This window comes from Coenobita brevimanus, chromosome 86 (genome assembly GCF_032717465.1).
Source record: "Coenobita brevimanus isolate Jiangsu-jjx chromosome 86, ASM3271746v2, whole genome shotgun sequence".
Taxonomy (NCBI): Eukaryota; Metazoa; Arthropoda; class Malacostraca; order Decapoda; family Coenobitidae; genus Coenobita; species Coenobita brevimanus.
This window is the reverse complement of record NC_137039.1, coordinates 21,351,189-21,369,895: the sequence shown is the minus strand read 5'-3', so window position 1 is coordinate 21,369,895 and position 18,707 is coordinate 21,351,189. Positions and strand designations below refer to the sequence as shown.

The 18,707-nt window shown below is 39.5% G+C and overlaps 1 protein-coding gene across 1 annotated transcript in view; it reads left to right on the top strand.

Annotated features, from left to right (window-relative positions):
* The window catches only part of LOC145410598 (uncharacterized), a 28,675-nt gene extending 11,711 nt beyond the window's left edge, over positions 1 to 16,964 (top strand). The window contains exons 5-6 of the mRNA XM_080280712.1: positions 16,250 to 16,322; positions 16,891 to 16,964. Coding sequence (XP_080136838.1) covers positions 16,250 to 16,322; positions 16,891 to 16,964 — 147 coding nt within the window. The remainder of the gene's footprint in view (positions 1 to 16,249; positions 16,323 to 16,890) is intronic.
* Positions 16,965 to 18,707: the final 1,743 nt, after the last annotated feature.

Genomic DNA, 18,707 nt, shown 5'->3' with positions numbered 1-18,707 from the left:
TTTGGCATTGTTGGTACTGCACTGGTACGATATTTGGCATTGTTGGGACTGCACTGGTACAATATTTGGCATTGTTGGTACTGCACTGGTATGATATTTGGCATTGTTGGTACTGCACTGGTACAATATTTGGCATTGTTGGTACTGCACTGGTATGATATTTGGCATTGTTGGTACTGCACTGGTATGATATTTGGCATTGTTGGCACTGCACTGGTATGATATTTGGCATTGTTGGCACTGCACTGGTACAATATTTGACATTGTTGGTACTGCACTGGTATGATATTTGGCATTGTTGGCACTGCACTGGTACAATATTTGGCATTGCACTGGTATGATATTTGGCATTGTTGGCATTGCACTGGTACAATATTTGGCATTGTTGGCATTGCACTGGTATGATAGTTGGCATTGCACTGGTACAATATTTGGCATTGTTGGCATTGCACTGGTACGATACTTGTATTACACTGGTACAGTATTTGGCATTGCACTGGTATGATATTTGGCATTGTTGGCATTGCACTGGTATGATATTTGGCATTGCATTGGTATGATATTTGGCACTGTTGGCATTGCACTGGTGTGATATTTGGCATTGTTGGCATTGCAATGGTATGATATTTGGCATTGTTGGCATTGCAATGGTATGATATTTGGCATTGTTGGCATTGCAATGGTGAGATATTTGGCATTGTTGGCATTGCACTGGTGTGATATTTGGCACTGTTGGCATTGCAATGGTGAGATATTTGGCATTGTTGGCATTGCAATGGTGAAATATTTGGCATTGTTGGCATTGCACTGGTGAGTAATTTGGCACTGTTGGTATTGCACTGGTGAGTAATTTGGCGTTGTTGGCGTCACACTGGTGAGATGTTCGGCATCTTTGGCCTCACACTGGTGAGACAATGGATGTTATGTTTGTATTCTTGGTGACACTGGAGGCATCATAGCACTTCTTCCTCAGCAGTTTATTTTGTGTATTACACCTCGATATTCCCTTTATGTTGCTGTGTACTAGGGAGGAAGGAAGGAATAAGGAATAATCTTCCAGGCTAAACCTCGATAGATCATGTAGCCCTGCTAGGGTGACGGGACAGCGCCACCCCTCCCAGCAAGGTAGCTACCCGGGCAGGGCGCGAGCACTCAACCTCGCAGTCTAGAGTCGTGTGCTCTACCACTGAGCTACCCTGCTCCCTGTGTACTTGGGAGGGAACCCACCATCCACTCACTTGATGTAGCACTGCCTATTGGTGTCTAAACTGAGTGATAACTCAAATGATTTACTGTAATCCATGACAACAATTTTCTGTGCCAGATGGTAACCATATAATCAGATGTTGCTTGGTGGTATAGCGGGTTAAGGCAGGCCATTGATGGGCCCCATGAGAGTTTATATCTGAGAAATGTTGCGGTTTGTTGCTCACATAATGCCACTGAGGCTGGCAGTAGTAGTATGTGAATGAGGCTGGTCACACTTCATTTGGGACTAGGTAGTGTAGACCTGGGACTCTGCTACTAATAAGGCAAAAAAAAAAAAAGGCATGGGTGATAGATAAAAATTAAAGAAAATAAGCTAAAATAAAATAAAGAAGGCCATTTATATGAACTTCCAATAATTATTTACTAATGCAACCTGTTGTCTTCAGTCACATGGTGGGGAGGGATGCCTTCATGTGGTGGCAGTGACATGAGAGTGACTTCTCTGCCTAGTTATACAGATGTCCCTTAACTCCCTTCCTTTCCCTCTACAAGGGGATGGTGAACTGCAAGATGAGGCCAACTTCAACCTGCAGTCCACTAGGATCACATGTAGATCAGCTTTGGGTTGCAACTACTACTGCTACAAATAATAATTTGGCCTAGAATTGCCATCTCTCCATCTTGAATGCTGAGTTGTAACAATAGATTAACAGTATGACATTATGCTAGTCACAAAGAAGTGCAGACTCTTTCCTCCTTTTCAGCTAACATGTGTAAGGATGGACTGGCTCTTCTAGCGCTACTTCAAGATACTCTGTTTGCAGCTACAATACTGGTAGTTGGTGTATTTTCATCTGATGGAGCTGGACCACTGACAGTTTGAATACTATGTTATGGTTGTGTGAAATTTGATAAGCTTTACTTGTGAAGTAGGGATGAATATCCTTGGTTACTAGTCATTTTGTTTTCATCTGATGGAACTGGCCCACTGACAGTTTGAATACTATGTTATGGTTGTTTTAAATGTGATAAGCTTTAGTTGTGAAGTAGGGATGAATCTCCTTGGTTACTAGTCATTTTGTTTTCATCTGATGGAACTCAGATGCTGCCACAACTTGAATACCAAGTCAAGGTGGAATGAAATTCAATGATCGTTACTTGTGAGGTAGGAAAGTCTCCTTGCTTACTATCACCAGTTTCTTTTCATCTGATGGAACTGGGTCAGTCACACAAGTAGATTAATAAGTTATGTTGCCTGAAATTCTATGAGGTTTAGTTGTGAGGTAGAAATGATTCTTCTTGGTTACCATAGTAGATTTGTGTTCATCTACCAGAGCTATATTTATTCAGTGGTATTTATTCAGTGGTAAAATGAAAGCATAAGGAGTAAATATATTGTCTGTATACTTGTATTACGCTATATATTGCACTGACAGTATATCACACAGTTATATATTCCCAATACATTGTACAGAAATGTAGGACAGTTTTAAAAAATATCATTGCCCTTCTTGTGCTTTACATTTTGATACAGGATGAGTTTTTAAATTCTTGACTTCCTATGTGTTTTGTTACCATACCCACACTCCATTTTGTTTAACCCCTTCAATCTGATTATTATTATTATTATTATTCTTATTATTATTATTTTCTTTTGTTACTGTCAGCTACTGCCATACTCTTTTGTTCAGTTTGAGAGCTTTCCTGGAGTTAAAGAGATATTCAAAGCTATATATGTAACATTTCTAGTTTGAAAAGTAATTTAATAACACAGCATTGTAAGCTGGAAGAATAGTGGAAAAAATATAACATTAGAGTGAAGGGGTTAAATTACTATGAAATGGCATGAGCCTGAAGTAACAGTTACTCAGAACAGAGACAAGACAAACTGACATAAACAAATAAGAAAGAGGCAAAGTGTGATATAAGAAACAAAGAATGATATAAGAAACAGACAAACAATGACAAAAAATATACACACAAACAGACATGGAAGAAACACACACACACACGGCCAGTGGCATTACCTAAATTAGTATCTTTGAATGAGTCAAGCTCTGTACCAGGTTAGACTAAATGATTTTTCATTATTAAAAGGGAAAAAAATAATAGGTTTAAACAAGACTGGCTCAAACGGAACAAAGAACCACGAGGAACAAAAAATGCGCTGAGTCAGTTGGGTTTGTTTAGACTACAGCAACACGGGGAAAGTGTACATACTCTGTAAGTACATACTCTGTTCATTTAGTATTACAAAATGGATACATACTTCAGTAAAACAAATTTGGAAAAGAAGAGGGATAAAAGTAAAATGCAAAATGATGATTTCTACCAAGAACTGGTTGAAGTGGAGACTCACAATTGACTGGTTGAACGTGTACACAAACTAGAAATGGCTTTCAAAAATGAAATTGATGAAATAAAGAAGCAAATGCACTTGCAAAAGGAAGAGATAGAAAAACTAGGAAGGGAGGCCAATATGAAAGACACAACCATCAGTTAACTAACAGTGGAATTGAGTACGCTTAGGAAGAAAGTGAGTGAAATGGCAAGTACAGTAGTCAATCACAAGAGTGTTATGGAAGAGTTCAAAAATGACACAGATACAATTAGGCAAGCAAGCAGTCTTATGGACCAGAGCAGTGATATTGAGGAGAAGATAACACAGGTGAATGAAGCTGTGCAAAGCTACAAAAATGATGTAGAAACCACGTATGCTGAAATGGTGAAAGTAAAGAAAGACTTACAAACAAGGGTGGAGGAAAAAAGCATTAAAAAGGAAGTGAAAAGAATAATCCAAAACAATCCAAAGTTAGTCAGAGATTCAGTAGAGATAAACAAATCAATAGTAATCACTGGTATAGAAGAGGAAGAAGTTAAAAACAAGATCACAAGAGACAAAAAGGAGATGGCAAATGTAATGAGCTTACTGAAGGAAGTATCAGAGGAAATCTGTAGTAAAGACATAGAGGAACACAAAAGGTTAGGGAAATACGAGAAAAGAAAGACAAGACCTCTAAAGGTGACTTTCCAGAGTGTAAACACTGTGGAAGAGATACTAAAAAATGCAAAGAATCTTATGGAAAAAGGGGAGTTCAAAAATGTATGGATAAAAAGATGCCTAACACAAGAGGAACTGGAATTACTGAAAGAGAAAAGGGAGGAAGCAAAAACAAAAAATGAGGGAAGATCAGAAGAGGAGAAGAAGAAATTTTTTTTTACAAAGTAAGAGGATTGCAGGTACGAAAGTGGTACACAAACAGGATGGAAGAAAAAGGAGGAAGGTAGTAGAACCATGTCATGACAAGTATATAAACAAGATGATAAAGTTGATGTACTCAAATGTGGATGGAATGGTATCTAAATTACTGGAGATGAATGATTATGTCAGAGAAAATGAACCACAAATAATATGCCTAACTGAAACAAAATTAACACCAAGGATATCCAATGACATACTAAACTTAGAGGAATACAATATATGGAGAAGAGACAGAAATTTAAAAAAAGGAGGAGGAATTATAATATTAAATAAGAAAAATCTAAAAGTCAAGGAAATAAAACTAGATAAACCATCACAAGTAGAACTGATTGCTGTAGAGATCGACACATCTGAAGGTAAAGTAATTGTAGCCAATGTGTACATGCCACCCAGATCAAACACATGGGAAAGATACGAATATGAGGACCTGGCAGAGGGTACAATTCAGAGTATAAGATCATTACTACATAAAATGGAAGAGAAATCGGAAAGAATTATACAACTGGGGACATCAATACAAATATAAATTGGAATACTCTAGATATAAATAGCCAAAAAAGCTGCTGGGACCAAAAGCTCCTGGATCTCGTACAAGAGTTTTTCTTAACGCAACATGTGAGGGAAACCACCAGAAAAAGAGGACTTGATGTACCTTCAGTGCTAGATCTAATATTTACTAGGCAAGAAAATGATATTGACAGTTTAATATATCACCCTCCACTCGGCAAAAGCGATCATGCAGTACTAAATTATAACTTCAGGATAGCATATGACATAGTAAACGGCAGTGACAGTTACAAAAAGAGCCTAAACTATAAAAAGGGAAATTATCAAGACCTAAAGAAGTATTTCTTAGAAGTTGATTGGGAAAATGAGCTTAGAGGACAAGATTTAAATGCTGTATATAAAAAATTTTGTGAATTTTTATGAAATAGGAGTCCAGAAGTACATCCCACAGCACAAAGAAGCAGATAAGAAAATACAGAAATGGTTCAATACAGAATGTAAAAAATCAAAAGAAAGAAGAGATTTGTTGTGGAATAGATACAGAAGACACAATAGTGAAAGGGCGTATAATAATTACGAACAGGCAAGAAACGACTATACAAGAATAAGGAGGGAAGCCCCAAAAACAGTTTGAGGAGGATATAATAAATAAAAGTAGTGATCAACCAAAGCTGTTTTACAGCTATATCAGAAGCAAAACCAAAGTAAAAGATATAATACAATCCATTACAGACGAGGGAATCACTTATACACAAGAGAAAGATATTTGTGAAGCACTAAATAAGAATTTCCAATTAGTTTTTACAGAAGAAAAAAATTTTGAGAGGGACTATGTGGAACACGCATGTCCACACATACTACCAGATATACAAATAGCAGAAAAAGTAATACAGGAGTTAAGTAGATTAGACAGAGGAAAAGCAAGTGGTCCTGATGAAATTTCATGTTGGGTATTACAAGAATGTGCAAAGGAGTTAAGTAAACCATTGTTTTTAATTTTCAAGAAATTCTTGAGTCAAGGTAAACTACCTGATATTTGGAAAAGAGCAAATATTGTCCCCTTATTCAAGAAAGGAAATAGACAAAATCCACTCAACTACCGACCATATCACTGACCAGTGTTGTAAGCAAGGTATTAGAAAAGCTTATAAGAAAAGCTTGGGTAAACCATCTAGAAGAACACAGTATGATAACAGAAAGACAGTTTGGTTTCAGAAAAAGAAAATCATGTGTTACTAATCTGTTGAGCTACTATGACAGAGTAACAAACACAATACAGGAAAGGGAAGGATGGGTGGACAGTATCTATTTAGATTTCAAGAAAGCTTTTGACACAGTACCACACCAAAGACTTTTATGGAAACTGTACCATCAAGGAGGAATTCGAGGCAAACTGTTTTGTTGGATGCAAGACTTTCTCATAAAAAGAGAAATGAGGACAGTACTAAGAGGAAACTACTCATCATGGAAAGAAGTGACTAGTGGAGTACCACAGGGTTCAGTGCTGGCACCAATCATGTTTTTAGTGTATATAAATGATATAAACAGTAACACTGGAAATGAGAGCTATCTGAATATGTTTGCAGATGATGCAAAAATACAAAGGAGAATTACTAACACAGACTCTTGTAAAGAGCTACAAGAATAATTAAATAAACTTCATGAATGGAGTAGTACATGGCAAATGGAATTCAATGTGGACAAGTGTCATGTAATCAAGTTTGGTAAAAGTGGAAAAAGACCTGATTGGGATTATAAGTTAGGAAATAAAACCGTATACACATCAGAAAGAGAGAAAGACCTAGGTGTGATTATCAATAACAGACTATCTCCGGCTGACCACATCAGCGAGAAGGTATGGAACATGTATACACTGCTTGCAAATATGAGAATAGCATTCACATACATAAATGAAGACATGCTAAGAAGGATAATAACATCATTCATTTGACCAACCCTGGAATATGCATCAGTAGTCTGGAGTCCTCATCTCAAAAAGCATATAGACAGGATTGAAAAACTTCAAAGGGCCGCTACAAGATGGATACCAAGCTTAAGGGACCTAAGCTACGAAGAAAGACTAAATAAACTGAATCTACCAACACTACAGGAGAGAAGGAAAAGAGGTGACATGATAATGCTATATAAGTGCATATCAGGAAAGGAGAAAATAGACATAAATGTTTGCTTAACATATGGAGAAGCTTCAGCAAGAGGACACTGCAAAAAACTGCATAAGAAGAGAGGTGATAAAGACGTAAGGAAATTCAGTTTCCCAAACAAAGCAATTGATCAATGGAATGCACTACCGAATGAAATAGTGTGTGCCAAAACAATTCACAAATTTAAGGATATGTACGATAAATATGGTTTAAGACACAGGACAGTACGAGCTTGACTCATTCCTGTAAAGATACAATTAGGTAAGAACAATTAGGTAAGAACACACACAGAAACATAAGGAAGAAACTTTGTTTATTAAATTTCCGGACAATAATACTTTCTGACTAACTGTACATAAAATAATAATGTGTAAAAATAGCCGAGTTTAGCTTAAAATATACCATAAATTAATAATGGGTAGAGTAAATCTACAAAAATAATATAACCAAAATAATACTGTACCAATTTATCATAAAGATACATCTAACATCCAATCCTACATTGCCCCATGAGAGCGTAGGAGCCTGGGGCTAGGCAGTTGCTCCCTACGTTTATGATGAGAGTGACCAGCCTCACTCATTCCTCAGTGGCATTACATGAGCAATCAACCCCAACCACCCTTGGATATAAACCTTCACCGGCTCAATCCGATTGGAGCGCAACAATTACCCACTAAACCACCGGGTGCCAAAATTTAGTTATATTGTTACCACCCAGCGTATTAAATGGTTTCCTGGTGTACAGGAAACCATTTGACTTGCCATTCAGTGTAGAGTCACCCACAGGCAGAAGGAAGAGGAAAGAATGAAGGAAAGAAAGATAGAAGAGGGAGTGTAAAGTTACCCGTAGGCAGAAAGACAAGGAAAGAATGAAGGAAAGGCAGACAGAAGAGGATGGAAGGAAAGAAGGCTGAAGGAGAGGAAAGGCAGACAGAAGAGGATGGAAGGAAAGAAGGCTGGAGGAGAGGAAAGGCAGACAGAAGAGGATGGAAGAAAAAAAGGCTGGAGGAGAGGAAAGGGCGGACACACGACAGCAGCACTACATCGAGTGAGTGGATGGTGAGCTCCCCCACCTAAAGATTTAGATATATATTACATCATCATCATTACTTCCCAAATGTAGGTAGAGAAAACCAGAAAGAAAAAATACAACAGAGGGAGTGGAAGAGCCTGTCAACATGTCCAATGAAATGACATTCATTCCCCATTGCAGTCATTGGATTACTGGCTCTATCAGATAGGTACACCTGTCTGCATGTAGCTGCATATGTGCCTGTCACATTTACCCATTCTTTATTAGCTTTGTAACTAATAATGATCATACCTCCGGATGCTTTTTTTCCAGCTTTGAGGAAGACATTATATCAAAGGGCTTCATGGACGCTACATTTAACCTCTCCAGTTTGTAGAGGAATGCAAAAGTTGAGGAATATTTAAATATCTTTACTTTTCTGAATGAAAGCATATTCCATATGGGGAGCTCTGTGGAGTAACTCTAAATGCGTAATAATCAAAATCAAGAAATCGGAGGACAGAATATAGAATTTGAGACACATGGCACATTTGGAGTTCCTCCATGGAACACATCATTTTTACACACTGCTCTGTGAAGAAACACTGAAGGCTTCATTGGTAAAATAATTCATTGTGTAACCTCCATTTTCTAAGTTTATAGAGTTTGACACATTCAGAGTTACTCCACAGGACTCAAATGTTGTATAGAGGACTGTTAATACCCTTCAGTCCATTAATGTATTTCTGATTTTATTATTGCTTTCTCAATCTAACTCCTCAAAGTTCAAAAAAATCTCTAAAGGTGAATAAAATCCGAAGAATAAACAACGTCATCGGATTTACGAGGTTAAAAATGGCAGGCATAGACACACAAAATAAGCTGCTGGAAAATATCTTATCCCCAACAATCCTAATGATATACAGGTTACCATATTCTTCCTAACTTCAAAATTATCTACAGTAGTTTATAGCTTAGCAGAGACTTTACAACCTGAAAGGATTAAATATAGTCTTCATTAACCCTTCATTACATCCATTTTACTTTATTCTTGCTACCTTCAGTTTTCAGCTTAGGAGAAACTTTTCATACTTGGAGGGGTTAAAAACAGCCTTCAATAACCCCTTCAATATAGTGCATTTACTCAAAATCTGGATCGGTAGAGAGGCGGCCTGCAGTCCTATGGACCCAGGATCGAATCCCGGCAGGGGCAGGGAACAGTTTAAGGATTTGAATTTCCTAAAAGCAGACTTTCCTGATCTACCAAATGACTCGCCGACATGTCGAAAAAATACCCCCGCTAATACCAATACACCAGTCCTGTATGAGACAGCCCTAGCATGTATTCAATATGGACGGTGGGTGTTAGCGCCGAAGTGGTGACATGCGGTGGTATATGAGGACTACTGGACCTTGAGATAGGTCACTGCTCCCGAGATATAGGCCCTGAAGCCTTTGCCCAGAATCGGACACGTAAAAAAAAAAAAAAAAAAAAAAAATACCTTCATCCCAGAGGCCTCTTCCAAGTTAGATAAAACTGTCTAGTAACAATAGTTGTTGCTATTGAGTAACCTTAGTCTGGCTGGCTGAGCAGACCCATCAACTGCAGGCAAGCAACTTCCTCTGCAGGGCCCTCCTGTGCAGTGAACTGATGTTCCTATGTGGCAGACAGCACCTCACTGTGGTGAAGTACAGGAGAGATTGTGAAGGTTTGGTTCCCTGATGGACACCTCATTTACATCTCTCCTTTCAGTTAACATGGGCACCATACATACCGTAGTAGGCTTCACACCACCCCAGCAAGAATAAGCTAAACAGGATGTACATGAATTCAAATGATTAATCTATGCACTTTATCAAGAAAGCTTCCTTACCAAGTGATTGCTGTTGTTTTTTTTATTAAAGTTCCTTTTTTTGATGGCATATGCATACGGAATGTACCTGAAAAATTACTGGAAAATATAATCATATATTTAGTTCACTAGACAATATCCTCATACTGTATTAAAATTCAGTATTGGGTTTCATTCATCCACTTTTAGGAACTATATCACTGTGAATGCTGAAGAAGGATGCCTTCATGTAGTGGCAGCAATCCATCTAGGCACCTCAAATGCTTGGTTGTACAAATGTCCTTCAACTACGTCTCTACTCCCGAAGAGGAGGAGTGTAGAGACTGCAAAAGAGTAAACTGAGCCAGCAGTTACACCGGGTCATGTTTCAGATGAGCCTTGGGTCACAGCATTACAAAAATCAAGACTTAGTTCACCCAGTTATTCAAAAAATAAATAAGTTTTATTGTTGTTTTGTGCCCCCAAGCTCATACAAAACTGATGGACTGCAGGATCGTACTGCCTTACTCCAGCAGTCCACCATACTCCTTTGGAGGGGGAGGATAGGGCAGTAGTTGAGGGATGTTTATATGACCAAACAATGGAGCCACCTGGTCATATTGGTGCTACCACATGACAGGGTCTCTCCTGAAGCAAATAAAAATGTAAAAGTAAACAATATTTTTTGAGTAAGTGTACTACTCTCAAATGATAAATGACATACCTTTAGTTACATGCACAGTACTTTCCAAAATATAAAAGAACAATAAGAACCTAGTGTCAAAATCCAGCACGTAGCCAGATGGTCGGCTACAGGTTGTGTATGCTGGGCAGGGCATGAACACTGATGCACCGTGTTTAAAGAAATGTCTTAACGGAAGAAGTATATCATAATTACAGACGGGACTACTGAGGGGAAGGGGGAAGGCAACCTTTTGCTGTTACCAATGAACCTTGTATTATATTCTATCTGTAAATTATTCTCCGACTTAGGGAAGACAAAGTACAGTATCTATGTATCTACTGACTCATCGACAGCCAGACACCTTAATCCTGGCACGGGTGGCTACAAACAGTCTCCATGTCATCTTGTCCTCCATTATCAGGCTGCCCTCTTTAACTCACAACTCATGCACCTCTCTACCCCAACCCTCCATCTCATTCTTGGTCTCTCCTTTCTCTCTTGGTAGAATATGCAGTCTATGAGAATTACAGTACGGTCATTTTACATTAAGAAAGGCCAAGCAAATCTGACAGATGTAAGAATAAAAGAATTGCTTGTGCCACTACAGCCCTTCTTATTTTCTAGTTTTTTTTTTTTTTTTATGCGAGGAAGGAACCAAAGGCCATGAGCCCGCAGTAACAGTTCCCTCCAAGAGAAAAACAAAATACAATAGAGAGCTTTTATTATATATCAGTATGTTATATCAGTGTTGAAACTGCTAACAAATGAGGCATACACAAGAAATGTGTACTGAGCAAAATAAATTACTAAAGCAGAGGTACTACAAAGCATCCTAAGCTAATGAGACTAAAGCACGTATTCTCATCAGTTAGGGGAGCTCACTAACACCTGTTCCTAAGCAATTTATACTGCTTATTACACCTTGGCATCCTGTATTACCTGAATTCCTCTAATGCCACCATACTTTGCATAAATAACATAAAAAATTATGTTATCCAGACATATCCAAAAATAAACTGGTAGGGAAGAGGTGCTAGGAAGCCTCCTTAACCAAAGAGCATGTGGACTTAAGACCCTACATCCTCACATACACTGGTATAATAACATCATCGTCCTACACAAAATACATATCATCCTCATCACCACCCCACACAAAATATATGATCATCTTCAAAACCTCACATACAAAACACAACTCCCTGAAGCCACTTAGAATATGAACCTTACTCATCACAAAAACTGATGCCACGCTTCCTGTTAACCCCCTGATGCTGGTTTACGGCTGGGAACATGTGGTTGACAGGCACCGGTTCACATCTGAGGATGTTTTCTTATTTCACGGACATGTTTGAACTTTAAAGTGCACCAGACTCACTGAGAGTGGTGTGCCTGGGGGTGCGGGGAGTGGCTAGCTGGGACACAAGAGGGGCGAGGAGGGGGGAGGGGGGGAGAGGTGCCTGGAGGGAGAGAGTACACGAGTGCTGACTGCGGTTAGCCACGCACGCACCAGTAGAGATATACTTCAGCAGAGGGTAGTCACACACGTTTTTTGCGTGTTTATTTCATTTGCGATTGATCTCTTATTAAAAAAAAAAAAAAAATCCAAATTCCTAAAATAAGCCTGGCTGTGGGAAGGAGATAGGGTGCATGGAGCCCGGCATAAGGAGGTTTAAGGAATCCCTGTACTGGGGTTGGCCATGGTGCAGCTGAACTTTTCTATGGACTGGAAGCTAAACCAAGTGCTAAAACCAGCTAATTACTTCCCAACAGTTGCTGGAAGGTATTGGGTAAAAAAATATTTGACATGGGTAATAAGACTTGTAACAATGTGAGTCTCAGCGTGGACTTTGACTACGTGCAGATACTCAGAAAAAAATATCATCAAGTGCCTGTGTTTGTGGCTGCATGTTTCCTGACTAAGAGTGATGACTGTGTGGCTGGTTACCAAGCCTGAGGCCACATGTCACTCACATGGTAGTACCTCCCAGGGTTGATGGTAGCCACCCGTCTTTGACCCTTAGACAACAAAAATCAATAAAGTGCAAAGAAAAAACAACTGTATTCATAAGCTTCTATGCAAATATAAGCTGGCTTACAAAAGACTAGGAAAATATAGTACAGCAGAGCATCCTAAAAGTGGATCACATATTAACCAATTTCACCACCACCACCGTCATCATCATCACCATTCAAACCTCTTCTCCCACTTATGGATGGGGTAAAAAAAAAAAAAAAAGCCTTAATGAAATATGCCAATTAAAATTATTCTTATGTACTTAGACATTACAATCTGTAATCCAAAAATATATTTCATACATTAATTTTCTTGACCTGGAATTCTGATTTGAAAAACTGTTGTATACTACTGTATATGTAAAATGAATTTCCTACATGACTTCATCAACCATGAGACATCTCTCAGTTTATTACACTGCCACTATGGATGGTTCATTTTCACCTGACAAATAATCCCTAACCCCCGTCAGCTCAGACGATGGCCAAGTTGTCTGACTGGAGGATATATCTGACCAGTAGGAGATTTATTCCTATCACACACAACAATGGCTCACTGAATTTCATGCAACCATGACTTAGAATTCAAGCTGTAGGAATGGCCCAGTTCTGTCACGTGAAAATAACTGACTATATATGATTGTGTTCAACTGCTGGTCCTGCCGAGGGATGCCTGCAAGAGGCAGCACTGATATAACTATAGCCGCGGCGCACAACCCTGAGGTTGTCATTATCGTACCCTGGCAACCTACCATTCAGAAGTGCGTCCAATTTCGTATCATACACGAATCATATTATTATGCACGAGTATTATTATACACGAACATACTATACATGAATCACATGCGTCTCACAGTATACATGAAATCGGATGCACTGTTCAGGGGTAGGCTGCCAGGGCACGATAATAACCTCAGAGTCGCGCGTCGCGGCTTTGCCAATGAGCTGCCTGGTTATACAAATATCCCTCAACTCTTATCCCCCTGAAAGGAGAATGGTGGACTGCATATGAGGGACACTTTCAACCTGCAGTCCACTGAGTTCATATTCAAATGAACCTGAGACTACAGTTACTACAATACTAATCTATTCAAATGTCTTAGGGAATGGATTAACTTTGGCAATTTTAACCTCTCCAGTTCAAAAAGTATCTCCAAAGTTGAATAAAATCATCCACAGGTATCAAGATGTCCTTAGGTTGATGGGGTTAAAAAGCTACATGCATATATAAACTAAAACCAGTCTTACAGAAAAAAAAAAAAAAAAAAGCCCTAACTGAAAAATCACAGTACAGTAAATCGGCACCACCATCCTAACCCAAAATCCCATCAATGAAAGGGATGGGTACAGTAAATAATCATCATCTAATCTTGATAATAATAATAATAATATTAATAATAATCACCACCATCATTATTATCCGGAACTCCTTTCCCACCCTAGGGCAGGGTGAGGAGTAACACGTCCAGATAGCCATCCAATTAGCCACGCTTCCATTCACTCGTCATTCAAGCCCCGGAATCCTGGCTCTATCTGATAATAATAATAATAATAATAATAATAATAATAATAATAATAATAATAACAATAATAATACAGAAATCAGTCCCATATTAGCAACTCTGAAATGTAGGGGTCCAAGTCTAAGTTTCATTCACTCATTCATCATCTAATCCAGTGTTGCCCCACGAGGAGTGTAGGAGCCTGGGGCTAAGCAAGTTGGTTCTGACATTTAAGATGAGAGTGACCAGCCTCACTCATCCCTGAGTGGCATTATGTGACCAATAAATCCCAACCACTCCTTAGATATAAACTTAACTGGCTCAATCCGATTGGAGTGCCTTAATTACCCACTAAAGCACCAGGTGCCATTATTTGGTTATTTGGTTACCACCCAGTGTAGTTAATGGTTTCCTGGTGTACAGAAAACAATTTGGCCTGTCACTCAGTGTAGAGTCATTCATAGAAAGAAGTAAGAGGACAGAATGATGGAAAGTGAGACAGAAGAGGAAGGATGAAAAGTAGGAAGGAAGAGAGGAAAGGGCAGGCACCCAAGAGCAGCACTACATAGAGTGAGTGGATGGTAAGCACTCCCGCCAACCACCAGGATACTGACCTATAATATATTTAAGGGTAAACTATCAACTGACACCCCTTAGTTGCATTTAATATGGTACAGTAGTCAGTGAAGTCACGCAGACAATGAGAGAGCAAGTACAGTATATCACAACTCAGTCACACTTCTACTTCAGGTGGGCAAGTGATGAACATTACATAATACTGTACATATAAACACGCAAGCCAATCCACTATTACCCCTATGAAGTGTAAGAGGCTGAGATTAAGCTTTTAAATTTCAGAACATTTAAGGGGTGAAGTGAAATATGCCCCCTAATACAGTGCTGCCTTTGGGTGACCCTGCACAGAGTGAGAAGCCAAAGAGTTTCCTGTAACCCAGGAAATCATTTATTACACTGGGTGGTAACCATATAACTAAAAAACACCTGATGGTTTAGTGAGTTTTGGCACTCCAGCTGGACTCAGCATGTAAGGGCTTATATCCATGGGATGGTTAGGGTTTACTGCTCACATACTGCCACTTGGGTGAGTGAGGCTGGTCACCCTCACCTTCAATGTCTGGACTTAGCAGTCTAGCCCCAGGCTCCTACACTCCTGATGGGACACAAATGGACTGAATAGCAGAGAGGTAGATACAACAGGTAGTATAAATTAGTCACAGCTCGGTGACCTGTTAACTCTTATCACCAGACAATGTGAAAAAAAAGTTATGTGAAATGTGGCTGAGCATTCTATGCAACAGTCAATTTGTTTTGACCTGACAAAGACCTGAGGCCTCTTTGCAGCTCAGCGGATAGCCAGTTGTTGTCAGATTGAAGGATAAATTAGTCTGGTAACCAAGAAGACCCATTCCTACCTCACAGCTAAGGCTCACCATATTTCACACAACTGTGACTTTGTACAGTACAGTATTCAGGTTATGGTTCAGTTCCGTAAGATGAAAACAAACCAGCTTAACCTCAAAATTATCTCCAATGCCCACATTTGAGATAAAGTATATATAAACAAATTCACCTTCAATTTTTTGTATCATGGTTAAAACTAAATAATGAGATCCTCAAACATTTATTGTCATAATGAGACTTCTGTGTCAAGAGCATGAATCCTGAGATCCTGAAACATCTACTTGGTTATTGAGATTATTGTTCATTGATCTACATCAAAATCTTTGGCAGGGAGATTTGTCAGATACTTCCTGCTTCCATCATCACAGACAGGAGACTGAAGGAAACAAACTACAGTCAGTCTAAATTATACATCAGGGACGTTTCCAAACATAAAATAGACGAGAAGCCAACACACGGTGACGCTGTATACCATGGGTGGAGTGAAGCATCTGTGGAATTTACCCAGGAGCCACACCAGCTCATTTCCCTGTCCCTTACCGTGGGGAAGGACGCAGGTCTGACCCTGGTGAGGTGCTGTCTAGCCCAAGGGAGTACTGGATCCCCACACAGTATTAAGTGCTGTACTGTGCTGTACCTGTAGAACGGCTCCACAGAAGCAGTTGCCTACCTGTGGTCAATGGCTGAGAGGATGCAGCTCTATGGACAAGTAGCTGGTATATTTATCTATCAATTCTCAGACGCCATAATCCTTTAAAGGATGGCCACAGACAAATAGCCTCCACATCACTCTATCCTCTGCCATTTGGCTGCATTGAGGTATGTGAAATAATGTGCAAAGGGAATCTGGGCCAAGTTAAGGTGAAAAGAGTGTAGTTAGTGTATACCTGTATCATAATTTGTGCTTTTCATGAATTACATCACATAAATAACACCAATAAAAATAAAAACCAACAGGATAAAAGTATAAACGGCATCAATTTTTCAGGCAAGATAAACTCAGACCTGACAGAATAAGTGTAGATACATTTAGTCTCTGTCCACCTATACTGCCTTTTTTTTTTTTTTTTTTTTTTTTTTTTTTGTGTTAGAGAGAGAGAGAGAGAGAGAGAGAGAGAGAGAGAGAGAGAGAGAGAATTCCAATACATCACAGTTGTTAACTCAAAATACAAAAAGACAAACAAAGCATGTAAACAGAATAATACCCACCTGACCCCAGCAGTCAGGGATGCACCCGTACACTGTCACCAATATAATGAAACAAACATCCCTCTACTCTCCCAGTGCACCAAAAAGAGGATGATGAACTGCAGGAGGGCATCTTCAGCCTGCAGTCCACTAGGTTCACATTCAGATGACACTGAGGCCTCAACAGCACCACCAATCCTACCAGCCAAAAGCTTAATAAACATGCTGAATATCCCTTTATGGACATACTCAGGCATATAATACTGAGAGAAGTGTTGACAGTCAAAAGGTTCAAACAACAGCTATATGAGATGAATTTCCTACATTTGGCATCAGTACAGCATACTGCCACTAAATGCAATAGCTAAATATATTCTCACTATATAATTTCCCTCTCAGCACAACCTTATATCAAGCTGCGAGTCATTTAGTATTGTTTGATGCCCACAATCTCCCGCATCATCCTCAGCGCCATATCCCTTGCATCAGCTGGGATCTGTCAATAGAGAGGTGTCATTAGCCTCTCATATGGTTGTTGTTACTGTTATGAGACCAGGCTAATCTGGACAGGACTAGTCTGGCACTCCAAGATACCTGTTGTTGAAGTTATCTTGAAGAACTGTGTTGTGATGCATGAAGTGAGGGCCTAGGAGACATCTTGGGACCTAGATGACAGGGAATATTAAGGCCTCTGACCCATTAGCCATCTATCTATCCACTGCCAGACGCCTTAATTCCGTAATGGGTGGCCACGAACAAATCGCTGCCATGTCACCCTGTCCCCTGCCATTTCTCTGTCCCGCTCCCAGCTCACACCCTCCTCTCTCATATACCTCTCTACTCCAACTCTCCATCTCATCCTTGGCCTCCCCCTCCCTCTCCCCCCCTTCACCTCACTCACATACACTCTCCTTATCAGTCTCTCATTCTCCATCCTCTCCACATGCTCAAACCACCTTAATGTGTTTCTCTTGACGCTTTCTATCACATCCACATCCACACCACAACGATCCTTCACATCTTCATTTGTCAGCCAGTCTCTCCATGTGACTCCACATGCTGCTCTTAAATAACTCATTTCCATTGCTCTCACTCTTGACTTGTGTCCCTCCAACAAGGTCCAAGCTTCAATTCCATACGTTAGAGTTGGCATCACAATATTGTCATTCAGTAACTTTTTCACTTCCATGCTCACTTCTCTGTTTCGTATCACTGCTTTCAAAGAATCAACAACCTTTCTTCCTTGTTATACCCTCTGAAGCACTTCACCCTCTAAACTTCCATCCTTACTCATCACACTACCCAACTACTTAAACGCATTCACATTTTCAAATTTCCTCCCTATCCAACCTCGCTGTACATTCAGTGACTTCTCACAAAGACCATAACTTTATTCTTACCTACATTCATCTTTCGATTCCGTTTCTTACACACTCTCCCAAAATCATTCACCAAGCCTTGCAACTCCCCTGGTCGTCATTAACAACACAGTATCATCTGCAAACAACAGTACAGGGAGTTTCCACATACTGCCCACTCTCATTAGGGCTGCTCCAACATCCACTGCCCTACCTTGTATCTCTTATAACACCATCCATATACACATTGAACAATCACGGAGATGTTGCAGTTAAAACCTGAAATTAGTCAGAGCTGGTTTAAACATGTCAAAACCAATGTACTAGTGTACAACTAATATTACCTAAGCATAACTAGTTGCACCTAAGGATGTTGGGGAAAACCCAAAATGTCAAGATTAAAAAGGTTAAACCTAGCTTTAGCTGAACGTTTTACTCAAAACTAGTTTCAGCAACAGCTTTGGATGACGAAACTAGATGTACCAAATCACCACAATGAATAGAGGTAAAAACAGACAAAGATATTTAAATTTTGCAAACCTTTAATAGCATACG